At 52.2% G+C, this 17,101-nt stretch overlaps 1 protein-coding gene across 5 annotated transcripts in view; it reads left to right on the top strand.

Moving 5' to 3' along the window:
• The first annotated feature begins 6,080 nt into the window (after positions 1 to 6,080).
• Positions 6,081 to 17,101, top strand: part of MTMR3 (myotubularin related protein 3) — a 77,445-nt gene continuing 66,424 nt past the window's right edge. For 4 of the 5 annotated variants that reach the window (XM_068161842.1, XM_068161843.1, XM_068161847.1 and 1 more), the window contains exon 1: positions 6,081 to 6,198. In XM_068161842.1, coding sequence (XP_068017943.1) covers positions 6,184 to 6,198 — 15 coding nt within the window. In that variant the 5' untranslated portion in view covers positions 6,081 to 6,183. Of the gene's footprint in view, positions 6,199 to 6,901; positions 6,946 to 17,101 lie in introns of all 5 variants that reach the window. The other variant, XM_068161845.1, reaches the window with a different exon arrangement.

The following is a 17,101-nucleotide window of genomic DNA, read 5'->3' on the forward strand; positions in this document are numbered from 1 at the left end:
TTCCATCCCAGCTGGTTCAGTTAATTTCCCACCCCATCAGTCTCTCTCCCTTCTTCCCTTTGGGAAGGCAGAGGGGTTCATGGAGACCCTCTGGCACTCAGCCCTGACCTTTGACAAGCACCTACAAGAATGGGAACACAGTGTAAATTGAGTGGCTAGATGGGGCTGGGCACAGCATTCTGTCCAGGCATTGATGAAAAGTGAGTGAAATGAGTGAAATATCGAACTAAGGCAGAAGATGCAAAACACAAAGGGAGAAAGGATGGAGCAAGCTGCTTTTCAGGAGAAAACTGGCCCCAAAAAGCCAGTTTGGAATTCTGAGAAAGGGAACAACCCTGTGTTTCATGATCTGCCTCTCTTACAGCATCAGGACTTGGTGTGTTTGCTGTTTCTCAGCCATATCTGACCTTACCATCAGTTCTCATCATAACAAAACAGGCCAGAGAGCCCCAGTCTGGCTGCTTGGATGACTAAAGCTGGTGATGGGGGCAGGGAAGGACCTGGCACCCATCTGGCTTTGCCATTTCTGGCTGTGCCCAGTGCAGAGCACTCCAGGATTCCATCTCCCAGGGTGGACACCCAGTGCTGGCCGTGGTGGGAAGGTGGTTTGAGGAACCCCAGAACAGGATCTGTCAGCCTCCACCACGACCACCTGCAGACCTTAGATGTGTCCTTGCTGAACACAGCCAGCAAGCAAGTGGTGTTTGGCTGGTGACTGCAGAATACCTTCCCACAGCAGGCACCTCTTTTCTTCCCACCAGAAATCAACTAGTAGCTCAGCAGCAGTGTCTCAAGCAGTAAAAGAGGTTTGCAAAGGACCCCTTGGATCTTCAGGGTCTGTTCTCAACTGTTGGTGGCAACTGCATCAGGGTAAGGCAGCTCTGGGAAGGGTGATCCAGAGCCTCAGGATCAGAGCTGTCCAAGCTCCTGTGTTCTCATGTTTCAGCCCAGACTCTTCCTGGCCATCTGATACTTGTTTTCCCTCACACTGCCTGTGTTTACTCCCTGAAGTTTCACAGAGAGCAACTGCAGCCCTTCTCAGCACTCAGGATTTTTGGCTCAACAAATGATTGCAAGGTCCTTACCTAATAATGCAAAAATAAATGAACAATCAGGATTATCCTGGGATTTTTCTCCAGTCACACTTGAAGGTTCTCTCCCTTGATGAAAAGGGACAAGAGCTGCATGTGCAATTCCAGGAGAGGCTGCAGCAGAGCTTTCTGTAACAGCACCAACATCTTCCCCTTCTGGAACTATCTCCACTGAGATGTCCTTTCTGTCAGACCTGCTTCAGTCTGGGAGTTTGCAGGCACCTCAAGAGCAGCAAACACACCCAGATTTCACTCTTCTGCTGTCATTTCCAACTGGTGAGCTCCCAGCATCCAGCAGAGGTTCCAGGCAGTAACTCCCAAATGGGAGACCCTGTACCTTCCACTATTAAATTCCATCCCATTTCCAGCCTGCTGGCACTCTGTGTTACCCAGCTCTTTCAGCCACACAGATGTTCCCTCTGTGCTGCTGCTGCCTCCCAACCTGATGCCATCAGCTTACTCCTACCCTTTGCTCCATGGCCTCTCTGAAAAGCATTGTGCAAGATCCAAAGAACACAGGGGACAGCCTGCTGGGGCAGCCCAGGTGCCTGTGCTCCAGCTCTGGGTCTGGGAGGGGAACTCAGAGATGCTCTGTTGGGAGAGCAACAGAACCTCTTTCTGCTCCCTCCCTTTGCCCTCCCTCTGCATCCACACTTAGATCACTGAATCCTGGCATGGTGGTGCTTGGAAGGGACCTCTGGAGATCACATAGGCCAATCCCCCTGCAGGGGCACCCACAGCAGCTTGCCCTGGGTCACAATGGCCAGGTGAGGTTGAAGTCTCTCCAGAGAAGGAGACTCCACAACCATTCTGGGCAGCCAGCTCCTGCACCCTCACACCAAACAAGTTTTTCCTCCTCTACAAATGGAACCTCCTGAGTTGCAATGTTTGTGCCTATTACCCTTTGTCCTGTCCCTGGGCACCACTGACAAGAGTCTGGTCTCATCCTCTTGCCCCCCACTCTTGCTGAGCAGTGATCAGATCCCCTCAGGCTTCTCCAGGCTCAAGAGCCCCAGGGCTCTCAGCATCTTTGTAGCCTCCACTGGACTCTCTCCAGTAGTCCCCTGTCTGTTTTGAACTGGGGATCCTAGAACTGGACCCAGGACTCCAGCTGTGGCCTCCCCAGGGCTGAGCAGAGGGACAAGCTGCTCCTTTGCCCTGCTGGCCACACTGGCTATGTTTGAGGTGACTTTCCTGCCTGTACTGTGTAGCTGGGGGTTTTATGGATGTGCTCTCCATTAATTTATTGGGTATGTTTTGAACCTGCTGGTAGTCTCCAAGTACTCCCAGAATGATAGGGGTTGGAAGGGACCTCTGAAGATCATCTAGTCCAACCCCCCTACCAGAGCAGGTTGCTAAGGACAGCATCCAGGTGGGTTTGGAATGACTCCAGAGATGGAGACTCCACCACTTCCCTGGGCAGCCTGTTCCAGTGCTGTACCACCCTCAAGATAAAGCTCCTCCTCATGCTTAGAAGGAGCTTCCTATGTTCAAAATTGTTCCATTTCTTAGGGAGTTCAGCTCCACCTTCATAATCTGTGTTTCCACTCAAGCTACTGTCCTCTGTCTGCCCAGCAGCTCCCCTGATGAACTTTTGTCATTTGCATTGTTTTCAGCACCTTAATAAATCCAGGCAGATTAAATGTGCTACACATGCATTGTCTGGAAAACAATCAGCACTGCTACAACCTTAGCTAGGTGCAAAGCTGTGTTACATTTTCACTCTACTGTCCACTTCTCTGTCCTCAGCTCCTTTTTCCTTTACATCTGTCTCTAAGCTTTTAATGCTCTGGAGGTGAGATTAGCAAGTGTCTAAATGCCTGGGTTGTTTTTCTTCCTCCTGCCCAAAAGCATCAAGTGCTTCCTTGGCAGTTTGTTACCACCCTCAGCCTGACAACTTGAACACTTTGCACTGGACTAGTGAGGAATATTTTCCAGGACCATCAGAACTGCAGGGCTTGGGAACACCTCGTTCCTTGAGCTGCATGTCAGGTTCTCCCAGGCCCTGCTCTCCCTTTGAGTACAATGATTTCCACTTCCATAAAGTAATTATCATCATCTGTCATCCTTTGCCTCAGTCATCATAGAAAAGAGAGAGGAAAGTCACAGAATCATAGAAAGATTTGGGCTGGAAGGGACCTCCAAAGCTCATCTAGCCCAAGCTCCTTTCAGTGAGCAGGGAGATCCTCTGCTAGATCAGGTTGCTCAGAGCCTTGTCAAGCCTGACCTTGAATATCTCCAGGGATGGAGCCTCACCTATCTCCCTGGGCAACCTGTTCCAGTGTTCCACCACTGGCATGCTAAAGAACTTGTTCCTAACATCCAATCTAAATCTGCTCTAATTTCAAACCTTTGCCTCTAGTCCTATCACTGCAGGCCTTTGAGAACTGTCCCTCTGCAGCCTTCTTGCAGACCCCTCCAGGTAATGGAAAGCAGCTCTAAGGTCTCCCTCCCTGGAGGCTGCTCTTCTCCAGGTTGAACACCCCCAGCTCCCTCAGCCTGTCCTCACAGCAGAGCTGCTCCAACCCCCTGAGCATTTTCATGGCCCTCCTCTGGAGCTGCTCCATCAGGTCCCTGTCCTTCCTGTTAGGAGGGCTGCAGAGCTGGACACAGCCCTGCAGGTGAGGTCTCACTGGAGCAGAGCAGAGGGGGAAAATCCCCTCCTTCCATCTGCTGGCCATGCTGGTTTTGGTGCAGCCCCAGGAGGCCCTTGGACACCACTTGCCACCCATCTCCACCTGGAGTCCTTTACCATGGGGCCATACCAAACATTTGTTGGAAATTAGACTGGCCCACACAGAATGGTGAAACTCAGAGCATCAGAAAGCCTCCATGCAAGGTGCTTCACTGTACTGGTAGAGACAATTGGTGTCACTGAAATAAGCAACTGGAAGCACAGAGCTTTTCCTGTCACAGGGATGGCACTCTTGACTAGTTCTCCCTTGTTAAAAAACAGATGGAGCAGCCAGCAGGTTCTGCTGTCCAAAAGCTCTGTGTCTCCAGGATTCAGCTGCCTGAAGTAGGTCACATTTGATCTCTGTCCAGGCATACTGCAAAAGACAACCATTTGAACAGGGGCTCTTCAACATTCATATTCTGCTTGCTAACGCTGTCAACACACATCCTCCTCAGACACAGCCAGACTGGCTGGGCAGTTTTGCACAGCTTCTGGGCACAAGCAGGCCAGGGATCCTGTCTTGCCCTTTGGTTACCTGTGCTTCTTCCAAAATTCCTCTGAAGGTACACACTGACTTTCAGATCACATTTGCATTCAGATGAGAGCTTGCAGTTGGGGGGAGGGGGGTGGGTGGGAAATAAATCCCCTTAGAGGGGCTGATTAACTTCCTTTCAAATGTTTACTGTCCTGACCGAGGGAGTGAAACTGGAACACAGTGGCTCGTCTCTGAGCGTGAAGAGGTGGGATTCTGCATTTCCCATTGTTCTCTCAGAACAGTAAGACTTCTTCTAGCTTCAACCTGACTTAATGACAGACTGAGGTCCATCTGTGACAATGACTAGCCCTGGACTCAGAGGGAGAGTCCCGTGGTTAATTTAGGAGTGCATTTTACAGCCACTTGCGAGCCAGCAAGTTTCATTCCAGATCAAGGCGAGCGCCAGGAGCAGGTGGAAATCTCTCTCAGAAGCGCAGCCTGACCCACATACAGCCTTGTAAATGAAAAGACAGGTGTAAAAATGAAGCATCGACGGCCTGTCTCCGTTGCAACAAAACCCAGAGGCAAATGTTGCTGCTGGAAGGGAGCTCGGCTGCAGAGAGCTTCGTTAAAGCTCCCTTCGGGAGGCTGCGACGCTCCCTGCCAGCAGCGCCCTGCTGCCCCTGGCACCGCTGCCATTCGCCTCTCCAGCTTTCTGCTGCCTGTCTGTTGTTCAGTGCTCACATCCCTTTTATCGCTTCCCTCCCAGGCTCTGTGTATGTGTGTGTGTGTGTTGGCTGCCGTGCCCGCTGCTTGCTCCCTGCTCGCCATTACCTCCTGTGCTGGGAGCTGCGGGCTGCTCAAGGTGTCCTGGGGGCTGCCCAAGGTGTCCTGGGGGCTGCTGAGGGTGTCCTGGGGGCTGCCCGGGGTGTCCTGCGGGCTGCTCGGGGTGTCCTGCGGGCTGCTCGGGGTGTCCTGGGGGCTGCCCGGGGTGTCCTGCGGGCTGCTCGGGGTGTCCTGGGGGCTGCTCAGGGTGTCCTGCGGGCTGCTCGGGGTGTCCTGGGGGCTGCCGAGGGTGTCCTGGGCGCTGCTCCTCCTGGCGGCGCGGGGCCGGGCGCGGGGCCGGGCGCGGGGCCGGGCGCGGGGCCGGGCGCGGGGCCGGGCGCGGGGCCGGGCGCGGGGCCGGGCGCGGGGCCGGGCGCGGGGCCGGGCGCGGGGCCGGGCGCGGGGCCGGGCGCGGGGCCGGGCGCGGTCCCACAGCTGAGCGGCACGGCGCCGGGGCAAAGGAGGGAAGCGGCGCCCGGACGAGCCCACCCACAGGAGTGGCTTTTGCAGCCGGGCAGGGCGCTTCTCCAAGGGACACACGGGCTTTGGAGGGCTCCCGGGGAGGATCTGCGGGCAGAGCTCCTCAGCTCCCGAAACTCCCCTGGGCAGCCAGGCTTCCCCCACCTGCCTCACGGCCTGGCCCCGGGGGGCCGCGAAACCTCCTCCGGTACCTCCCGTCTGAGCCGGCTCAGGGCCTCAGCCAGCTGCGGGCTGTTAAGCACCCCCAGAGGGCTATAACGAGAGGACGGGGCGGGCTAGCCTCACTCGCCGAGAGGCTGCGAGAGGGCCGCGGCCGCGCTGCGGGCCTGGTGAGGGCGGGCAGCGCCGAGGGAGCCTCCCGCGGCCGCCCCCAGAGCGCAGCGGCCAGACCCAGACCCCCACAGGCTGGCGGCGGCGGGCGGGAACGGCGCGCGCCCGGCCCCGCCCCGCGGGGAAGCGAGGGGAGGGGGGCGGAGGAGGCGGCGTCGGGTGCGCGCCCGGCCCCGCCGTGCCCGCGTCCCGTGCGGCAGCCATGTTGTTGTGGCTGTGAGAGGCGGCGGAGGCAGCCCGGAGCCCAGCGACCCCGGCCCAGGCAGGAGGCCGCGCCCCGGGAGGGGGTGTGGGGGCTCCGCGCCATGCCCTGCCCCGCGGTAAGGAGCCGGGGGAGGTGTGCGGGCTCGCCCCCGGTGTCTGTGCTGCGGGGGGAGGAGGTGGGCCGGCCTGCCGGGCCGGGGCCTGGAGGAGGAGGAGGAGGAGGAGGAGGGCGGCCGGGCTGTCAGCTGCGGGGCCGCGGCCTGGCACGCCCCCTCGGCCCGCGGGGTGGGGGGCGGCGGCGGTGGGCGCCTGCCGCCCGTTCCCTCTGCTCTGCCTCGTTCCGCGCCCGGGTGGGAGGCGGCGGGCTGGGGCGCTCGGCCGGCGGCGCGGCCTCCTCCTTCTGCCCGGGCGGGCAGGGCTGCGGGGCCGGCGGGCAGCGCGCGGGGCGCGGGCGCGTCTCTTGGCCGCGGGGCTGCCGCTCGGGGCGGGGTGGGCTGGCCGCTGGGGCTGGCCGTGGCGAGGCCGTGGCCTCACCCGGCGCCGGCCGCCTGCCCGCCCGTCCCGCGGGGGTGGCTCTCTCCTTGCTGCCCGCGGAGCGCGGCCGAGGGACCGCCTCTTGCCGCTGCCAGCGGCGCTCTGCTCCTGCTGCTAGCAGCGCTCTGCTCCTGCCGCTCTGGCCCTAGTGCCGGCGGTGTTCAGCTGTCATGTGCGCGGGGCCGCCCCCCCCCGTTCCGTTTATCAGTGAGACTAGTTAGGGCTTTTTTATGTCCTCGGTTTTGGGGCTCTAATTGTGCCTCTTCCCCGTGTTCCTCCTAACAGTCCTGTTCTTTTGATGGTATCTGAGCAGATGTTGCCCTTCTCTGGTAAGTAGCGTTTTGTCCCCCCCACCCCCGTTCCCTCCCGACGTGGACTTTCAGTTTTTGCGCTGAGGTTGTTCCCTTCCCGTTCCTCCTTTAAAGGAATGTTGTTTTATCAGCAGATGAAAGCCGTTGTGCCCTTTCACATCTTTCTGCCTAGCAAGCTGCTTTCTTTCCTTTTCACACACGCTTTCCTCGCTGGAAAGTACCAGCTTGTAACTCTTTCAGGCTCCAAGAGTGGTAGGCACTCCTCTCCTGTGTGTTTGTGTTCTTGTGTGGTGAGCCCAGGGGACCATGTGTAGTAAGGCTTGGCTTTGGAGGACAGCTTGTCCAGTGAATCACGGTGGGTAGCTCAGTGAAGTTGTCCACCTGGCCTTTATGGTGAGTGCAAAGCTGTGTTTAAATGCCTGGGTGAGCCCATGGGGAAGAGGCAGCGGTGTGACTGGAGGAACTACAGCAGGTTTCTTGTAACAGCAGTCATGTGCCAAGCCTTAGAGCTGAGGTGCCTCTTGTCTGCTGCCAAAGCTGTAGCACTTGAAAATCAGCCTTTTTCTTTGGGGTGCATTTGAAGGAGGTTTTGTGAAAGGGTCCTTGTAGATAACTTGAGGGGAGGAGGCTGACATCTGATACCTGCACTGCTTCAGCTGCTGCTGATTGCAGGGGGTTTGGGGGATAGGAGCAGTGCTTTCACAGTGCAGGAAATGCTGTGAGCTGAGAGTGTTGAAACGTTCTGCAGATAAGTAAAGGTGAGGGCATGGGATGCTGAGCTCTTTCAGTGGCAAGTGTTTCTGTGTGCCTGGAGCTTGGGGAGGGGCAAATGTGCAGAAAGAGATGTTGAGCAGTGAGGGTTTTGAATGATTGCACTGAAAGGTACTCTTGTCCTGGCTCCAACTGTAGGAGTTATGTATTGAGAGTCAAGCTTGGTTCTCCTCCTGGCAGTATTAGAGGTGTCACTCCAAGATACTCCTAATACTTATTAGTGTGCTAGAAATGATGAGGCTATCAGTGTTAGCCTGCTTGAGTAACATGCTGTGCAACCCCCAGATGACAGCAGGTATGTGGAGCAGGTCAGCTTGGTAAGCTGGCATTTGTTTTGCCATGGAAATGGCCTTCCACGGCTGGAGGAGCTGGAAATGGAGCATGTCCAACCTCTTGAAGATAGAGGATACAATATTTTCTCTCAGCTCATTCCACCTACATGCAGCCCAGGATGGTGGAGGGAAGTATGTTGTCAGCCTTTCAAGAGTAGGAGGAACATGGCTGTGCAAAGCTTTGGTGGAGATTAACTTGTGAAAAAGAAGTAACTCAAAGAGAAGGCTGTTGTAAGGCTGCTGGAGTAACAGGAAGGGCTGCTGAAGCAAGGGGGGAGGAGCTGTCACTGGAGTGAGCTGGGTTAGCATGCAGCTGAAGGTGTGAGATCTTCTCACCTGCAGGGGTCAAGGAGATGTGATGGTTGTTCCTGCCCTGCTAGCTTCCTCCTGGAATGTGTAACGAGATAGGGCTCTTCTACTTGATATGGAAGGTGCCTTCCAGAGCATGTGACTCAGTGTGGTGCTTTAGTGCCTGCTGAATAGTGTGAACCAGAATGAGAAGTCCAGATGCTCGAATATGCCCTTGTTTGGTGGTTGCCACCATTGCCTGAACCACACTGATACTATAACTAATACAAGTTGCTTCTTCCAGAATAAGCTTCCAAGTACTAAACTGTCAAAGTCTTCAGGTGCAGCTGTTCTGCATTTGTCTCTAGCTTGGGTAGCTGGTGGTGTCAAGATCTGCCTGTTGGGGCAGATAGAACTCCTTCTGGGGTTTTAACTCCCTGAGAAATGACCTTCTTGAAGTGGAATTTCACCTCCTCTAGCTGTTGGTGCCATGACTTCCCCATGCTGCCAGGAGAAGCTCAGGAACACCCTTAGGGCTCAGCTCGTGCTGTAGTCCTTGTGAATTAGCTGGATTGGTAAAATCTTCAGAATCTCATGGTGATTGAGTGGGTTGCATGGAAGCCCTGAAAGTGAAGCTATTCCAGGAGTTTGAAATACTGGCCTTCCTGAGGTGTGCTATGCCTAGTGAAGAATTGAAGACCTCAGCTCCTAACACATTGCAGCTTTATCTTGAGAGAGTTAATCCTAAATGTTGAAGGACTGGTGTGTGGCTCAACTTCTTGTCTGCTGCCTGTGGGATGGGCAAGGGTCACAGGCTGCAGCATCATTTGATGGCAACTGTCCTTGTTCAGAGTGTAGTCAGTCACAAACAGCCAAGATTTTGTCCCTTCACTCTGGGGTGAGCAATTCAAGGGCTGGCAGAATGTGCTTCAAACATGAGAAACCTAATTGTAAGCTGGAGTGTGAGTGGCCCAGACCTGTTCTTCCCCTGGTCTGATTAATAGTTTCTGGCAGTGGTGTGGAGGAGGTGAACACCAGCTGGCTGTAGAGATTCCAGAAGGTAATGGTTTATCCCATGGGGAAGGCCTCCAGTCAGGCCCTGCTGGTCAGAGCGAGAGGGAGGGACAGGGTGGAAGAGGCTTGGAAGGGCAGGCCACATCATGCAAGGTGAGCTGGGGAGGAAGAGCAAAGTGAAAGGCATTCTGGAATGTTAATTGGGGTGGATAGGCCACTTCTGGAGCCACTGATGTCTATCAGAAAGACTTGGCTTGAAAGACTTAGCTTGAAATGCAGTTGCTGATTCCTAGCCTTGGTTCATCTTCTCAAACCCCTCTGACTAAAGTTTAGAAAGGAGCAGGTAGTTTGGCACATGAATGGGACTGCAAGTTAAGCTGGTAATGAAGTGTGTTAACTGTGGGCAACAGAGTGCTTCAGGAGCTGCTTCCTCCTCAGGGGTGTTAAAGCTGGAAAGAGTTGTTTCTGGTGAGGCATTAGAAGTGGTTCCTGCTGTGAAGCCTGAGCTTAGCCTGCAGAATCATCCTGTCACCCAGGCAATTAGCTTGAAGTTAGAATCAGATCAGAAACTTGGGGTTGGTCCCTGGCTACTTAGGAGGAGCTGGGCTTTTAGAGGGCAGTCAGAACACAGCACCACCCTGACTGGAGTATGTGTGCAGAGAGAGATGTGATGGGGAATAGTCAATTGCTTGGTCTCCTGAGGCTGGATGGCAAGGCAGGCTGCCACGGGCCTCTAGGCTGCCAGAGCATGGCCTAGTTAGAAGTGACTGGGTATCTGTGTGGGAGAGAGGTGTTCTCCTGCTTGAACTCTGATATTTAACTCTTTATCCTTCCTGCAGTCTATGTTGATCTCAAGCTGTATGTTCTGTGCTCCCCTCCATTTGATCCTGTCTAGTCACTCCCATGTGTTCTGCAGTGACAGTTTCCTCAGGGGTGGACAGGCCTTCTCCACAGTCTTCTCTGGTGCAGTGGCTGCTGTGTGCTTCTGGGGGAGACTGCATGGAAGCCTCTGGTCTGAGGATGGCTGGAAAGCTCCTCTGTTTCATGGGCAAGCTCATGAATGTCAAAGCTCTTAGGAGTGCTGGCTTTTTATCCTCTAGCAGAGCTTTAAACCAAGCAGCTGTGCTTGCCTTTTAACTTAGAGGTGCAATCAATTTAATGTACTCTACTGCAAGCTGGAGGAGATTGCCTAGGTGGCCTGGGCTGAGCAGCCTACCCATGGGAGCCTGGGATGTGGAAGCAGGATCTAGGGCCTGGGGTTCTTGAGCTGGGGCGGTTCTGCAGGTGCATGGATCTGCCCTTGCAGGCAGTGGGTAGCTCAGGGCTGAGCAGACGGGGGGGATGGTGGACATTTGGAGTATTTTTGTTGGGGTTTTACCTCAGAACTGAAGTTCTCTGCTGGGACCACATCTGGCAGATGTGCAATATCTCTCCTCTCAGGTCCTACTTTGTTTAGCTGGGAAAGAGTTTCAGCTGAGCTTCCTACTTTTGAAGGAAACAACATTATCAAAGTAACTTGCTACCTGTGTATGCTTTCCCATGCTGTGAGCGTGGCATCCCCACAGATAAGACTTCTACCAAAGGCTCTCTTGTTTGTGGTCTTTCTTACTGGTTTAAGAGTGGGAAAAGTTTGTGGCTTTCTTTTCTTCCTCAGGCAAAAGCAGTGAGAAGCTATACATCATGCTGCAACAGAGTTCTGGCCAGAAGAGAGCTTTCAATGGGTATCTTGAGCTGGGGTGCCTGTGTGGTGCAAGTCTAATAGTCCCTTTAAGTACTTCTGATTGTTCTGGTACTCTGAGGTTCAGTGCCTAGAATATATAGCCAGTATGAGCACAAATAACACACTTCAGGTTGGTTTTGTGGAGGCAGACTGCTGCATTGCAGTAATTAAGTCTTTGTAGGTTTTCTTTCAAATCCTGGAGTTTTGTGCACTGCTGCAGACATTTATAGAAACACTGTTAGAGGAGTTCTCTGCTGCCCTTTTGTGGGCCTCATTTGCTTCTCCAACTTTGGGACTGGGAAGTAGGGCTATAATCAAAGCATTAATTCTGTAGCACTACCTGAAAGGACAGAGCTCCTGGAAGCAATAAAAATAGTTTCTTTTCCCCTCTGCCTTTAAAAGAAGGCTTTGACTCCTGTATCAGCCAGGAAGGGGCAGGCCCTGAACAGAACCAGGCTGTTCCCTGGTTTCTCTACCTGGGGAGGGGAGGTATTGGGGGAAGCTGTCCCCAGCCACCTGTGAGAGGAGGGCAGGAGTGCCTGTCTGCATGCTGAAAGGCCTGGGTTAAAGTGAGTCTCTGAAGACAAAATGCACTTGGTTGGTTTACTGCCTGCCCTCAGAGTGGAGCAAAGGCAGGGCTTGCCTGTGGGGTGTTTGCCATCTCCCTAGCTCACCTCTGAGAGCAGCCTTTCATGGAGGGGTGGTGTGGATCATGAGCCTTTCAGGTGCTGGGAGGATGACTCCTCAGCTTCTCTGAGGCTTGTTCTGCACAAGTAGGATTCTTTATTTTATGGAGCTTGCTGTACAGCTGGTACAGGATTCCAGAAGACAGATGGAAACCCAGATATTTCCTTGAGTCTTTGTCACCTACAGTTTAGCACCTCATAGACTGAGGGATGACTACTAGAACTTGGATTTCAGTTGCTAGAAATTGTAGCTGAAACTGAAGGGTTGAGTGAAACTCAAAGCTGAATGAAGGAAGGGGTAGCAAAAGGACTGAGCACCTAGAGAGAGCAATTTGTTTGCACCTCCTCCAGCTGCTCACAACTGCAGAATCCTAAAACCTTTAGCATCTTCCAGGAGATGTAAGGTAACTTCTGGTGCTCTTGAAGTGAAGCCTCGATTTTGTTGTACAGAGATGTTAGAATCATCCAGTCAGCATCAGCATTAGGTGATTAAGGATTAAGCTCTGTCTCACCAGTCTTAAGCTACTACTACATGCTTTCAAGATGAGTTTAAGTCTGAAGCTGCTCACAAAGTGGTTGCAGCTACATTTAGAGTTGGTGGAAAGTGGATTCCTCTCTGGTATTTTGGAGGGGAGCAGCAGCCTGCCTCTCCTTGCTTTCCCTGCAGGGAGACCAGGGAGGGCAGTAAGGTAGCTGCTGTGCCTGGCTGAGTTCAACTCGTGTAGCTGTAACTGACCTAGATGTGTACCTGCAAAAGCTTTACTTGCATTGCTATCTGTGAGCTGGTAATTGCTGGCATTTAAGCCTAAACAAGAGATAAAATGAGATGCTGTGAAGGTGTGCTGGAGGGAATTACACTGCTCCTTGCATCCTTGATAGGATGTTTGCTTGGAGACGTTTGCAGACCTAGGTCTGGATTGCTTTCAGGTGAAAACTGACCCTGGTCTTAGCTGCCTCCAGCATCTTCTCTAACTTTCAAAGCTGCTGTTAGCAAAGCTGATTTCTGCTGGTCTGTGGGTTCTCTGCAGCTTTTAAAATACTGGTCTATCAACTGATAAAAACAGAGCCCAGATGAGAGGCTGTGAGAAGAAAACTCATGGAGCAGCTTTGCTTGGAAATCAATGCGAGGACCTTGCTGTGTTTGTTCTGCAGTCAAACCTCGCTGTGCTCTGAGTGGAGCAGGAGCACTTTCCCTGAGTGTTGTGACCACCTAGGCTTTGATTCTTACTGTTCACTTTGAGGTTGCCTTTCTTCCTTTGCTTCTGAGCACAAATGTTACTGGAGTGTGGGTGTTGCTGAAGATCTGATGTGAGAAGCCCAGGGTGTCTGGCAGATGGCATTCCTAGGTTTGGATAATTCTCCTGTGATAAAGGGAGCTGCAAGCAGGTGAAGTGTGCTTAATCCAAACCTGCAAGCTTATGGCCTCTGCCTGGGGACCTTTTACTTCTTTCTATCCAAACACTCTGCATGTGTTTTGGAGTGGATAAGCTTCTCCATCAAATTAGTGACTAGCCCTTATCAAACAAGGGCTCATCTTCACAACGAAGTGTTCCTGTTGTGTGAGGCTCGGGGGGGCAGGCTGGTCATGAGTCCATCTGAGCATTTGGATTCTTCATTCTTTTTTCTCTTGGTGCTGCTGGCAGGAATTTGCTGTGAACAGGGCTTTCTATTCTGGTTGGATACCCATTAGAATGAAATGATCTTCTTTTGTCTCTGTTCAGTGACCCTTTCTTTGAGTAACCTCCAAAAGAATGCACCTTTGGGCTCTTTGGGGAAAAATCCTGAACTCTGAGGGAGAAGGAGGATGGAAGAAGGTGAATGTTTTGAAATCTGTTAGGCTTTCCCTGTAGGTTTGCCTGGTGGATTATGATCAAGGCATGGTTGTTTGCTAATGCAGAGTACAATAGCTTGCTTGTTTTCTTTTACTCTGGACTGGAATCTCTTAATCCCTTCAGACTCAAGCGTGAGTATCACATGATTTGGAGGTGTTTGGTTAGTGTATTTCTCTGCTGCAGAGCATCCCTCTGCATAACAGATGAGTAGACTGGGGCTGCAGAGAAGCCCCATGGAAATTTTCACTGTGGGAGATCCTCCTTAAAGAGTTCAATTCTTTGCTGCTGGGCTGTGCTCTGGCAAAACCAAGGGGGTGTGTTTTGGTCACACTTGTGAGGAAATCAGGTTTCTCCTCTAGAACTCCTAGGTTATGCTGAAAAGGGCTGCAACTTCAGTGTACCAGTACTATACCTGGATGTTCAGTGTACCTACAAACACTCAAACCATGCTGAGAGTATTTGTGTGGAGGCTTCCCTGCAGGAAGACTGGTGGCACAGCTCATCTCAGGTCTCTCTTTCAGAATCTGTGAGCATGTGGCCATCAGTGCATATATGGCACAATACTCTTAAAACACTCATACGTGTAAAGGCCTCAAGTTACACAGGGGAGGTTCAGGTTGAAGATTAAAAGATCCTTCTTCACTGAAAGGGTTCTGAAAGACTGGAACAGGCTCCCCAGGGGGGTGTTGAATCCCCATCCCTGGAGGGGTTTAAAAGCTGCAGAGAGGTGGTGTTGAGGGATGTGGGTTGGCACCAGGCTTGGCAAAGTTAGAGAACGGTTGGACTCAATCTTAAAGGTCTTTTCCAGCTCAAACTACTCTGTGATTTTTAAGGAAGAAGAATAATTAGCAGATGATATCAGAAAATAATGACTGCTTGTACAGCTGCCTAGTGGTACCAGCATGGCTGCTCACTGTCACCTTGCTTTCCCCCCAGGCTGGCTCTGCAGGCTTTAGGAGCTAGACCCAAAGTATCTTCTGCAGGTTTAGGAGGCTAAGCTAGGGCTTTTAGCTTTGACATGACAGAGTGCTGATACCTAAGGAGTAGCTGATATAGACTCCTGCATTGAGAGGACTGGGCAAGGTGAGCATCTTGTTGGGGTTTTCTACAATGGAGTAGGATTCCCTACAATGCTGAAATGTGGTCATGAGCTGATGGTAAAACCTCCAGTGATGTAAACAGTGCTGCTCTTGACTCCTGGTGCTGCTTTTGCAGGGTAAGTGCAAGGTTGCTTTGCTGGGAGTAGCTGGAGCCTGCTTCTTCCTGAGCCTTTTCCCTCCTGTTGAAAGAGATGCAGAAGTAATTGGGGAGCTCTGCTCATGGTGGCTCTATACTTAGCTCATTACTCCAGGCAAATTATCTTTGGCTTCTCAAGTGTTGACTAGTAGGTTGGCTTAGGAGCTGTGTAGCTTTGCATTTGTAAGTCCCTCTAACTCCTCTGCAGTGTTTCTGTTGCCCAGATTTCTTGCTATAACCTCCTGAAAGGCTGGTGATAACTGAGCAGTGCAAGGATCTCACCTAGAAGAAACCATGCCAAACCTGCTGCTGTCATCCAGTTGGAATAGGAAGTAATCTTCAAACCTGTCTGATGTGGTGCTCACCCATGAAGAGTAGTTAGGGTCATGACTATCACTGCTCTGGGTGGGTGTGGTGTCCACACCCAGGCAGGGGAGCTGTGGCCAGAGGGTGACAGGGTTTTGCTGGATTGGTGTAACAAGGACAATCAGAGAGATTTCCTGCTCTCATTTTCTTCAAGGTTAGTTTTTTGACAAGCTGTTTGTAGAAGGTGTGAGTTCAGATGCTCCTGTCCCTTCTGAGGGTCACACCCAGAGCTGTCCCATTAAAGTTAATAGTGCCATTGCATCATCCTTCAGACTGCCACCTTCTCACTCAGCACTGAGGTATGAGACTTTGCCTCTTGCATAAGACAAGAGGATTTGCTCTGGCTGGGGGGGAGCAGTTTGGCAGCTCACTGCAGAGGAAGCTGCATGTTGCTGTGCCCTGTAGCTCATTTGTTCTAAATATTACTATTTCAAGCTCTTGTCCAGCTTTCTAAATTGCCTTAGCTGCATTTACAGCTGCTGAGAGTGGCTCACTGCTCCCACAGGGGTGCTGACTGTCTGGCCAGCCCTTGCTGTGTGCAGTTCCTTTGCTCCTAGAGCCAAACTGTTCTGCATTCAAGTTAGAGACCTGCTAGGGCTAAGCCTCATGTACTTGAACATATTTTTTTAAGAGCCCCAGAATTGCAGTATGGCTTCATCTACCTCCTCTCCCTTCAATTTCAAAGTATTTCTAGCACCTGTGACTGGTTTCTCTGGTTCTTCCAACCAAATCGTTCTGTAGTCTCCTCATGTCTACAGATACCTGAGGGGTGGCTGCCAGGATGGACCCAGTCTCTTTTCAGTCATCTCCAGTGACAGGATGAGGGGCACTGGATGTAAACTCACACACAGGACATTCCATCTCAACATGAGAAAACTTTTCTTTACTGTGAGGGTGCCAGAGTCCTACAGCAGGCTGCCCAGAATGCTTGTGGAGCTTCCTTCTCTAGAGGCTTTCAAAACCCTCCTGGATGTGTTCCTTGATGGCCCTGCTTTGGCAGGGGGTTGGATTGGATGGTCTCTAGAGGTCCTTTCTAACCCCTAGCACTCCATGATTCTATGAACACTTGCTACCCATGTATCAGTCCCAGGAGACCAAGCAGTGTACTGCATGAGAGAGAATTTATCTTCAAACATGCTGCAGATCAGTAATATTTCCTTGGTGTATAAACTGATGCAGATAGTGACTAAGGGAGCTTTAAACCACTCCACAGTAGGCAAAAATGCCAATTCCAGGACATGGGTGCATTCAAACAGCATGTACACAAAGGATCCTAAACATGGTCCCAAGGGGCTATAATCCTGAGTGCTGGAGGTCTGGGGAAGGTTGGAGCAGGGTTAGTACTGATCACTCATTGCATGTCTTGGAGATACACTAAATCTCATCCTCAGACCTGAAGCTCACACCTGAGGCCCAGGCTGCTGACACACAGTTCTCAGAGTGGTTTCTTTTCTTTATCCCTTTACTGGCCCAGTCCCTGGAATTCCCATCTGAAGAGCCTCTTGACTTTCATATGTTTGCAACTCAAACTTACCAGAGGCAAGGAGTGGTAAGGTGAAACATGCCTTGTCAAAAAGGTGTCTGAAGTGACTTAACGTCCTGAAAAGGGCAAGAAGAGGCTGAAGACTTTAGTGCAAGAGCTGCCATGGCAGGAGCAAGCAGGGAGGCTGTGAAGCTCACAGTTTCCAGAAAGAGCCAATGCCCAAAAAGTTTCCAGAAACTGATTTGTATGCTTGAACTCCCCAATTTTTATGCAGGCACTTGCCAAGACAAAGAATTCCTGCAGCTAGTTTGCATTTCCAGGCTGGCTTTGGAGTGTAGTAGCTGCTCCTGCAGGTGCAGGGAACACTCAAGTGTGTTCAGGTAGGTTGGAGACTCTCAGGGTGTTTTTTCCTGGAAAGATTTGTCTTTCAGGAGTCCAGAGGTGTT

This window comes from Melanerpes formicivorus, unplaced genomic scaffold (genome assembly GCF_026170545.1).
Source record: "Melanerpes formicivorus ecotype bairdi unplaced genomic scaffold, bMelFor1.0.p_v2 SCAF_60, whole genome shotgun sequence".
Taxonomy (NCBI): domain Eukaryota; kingdom Metazoa; phylum Chordata; class Aves; order Piciformes; family Picidae; genus Melanerpes; species Melanerpes formicivorus.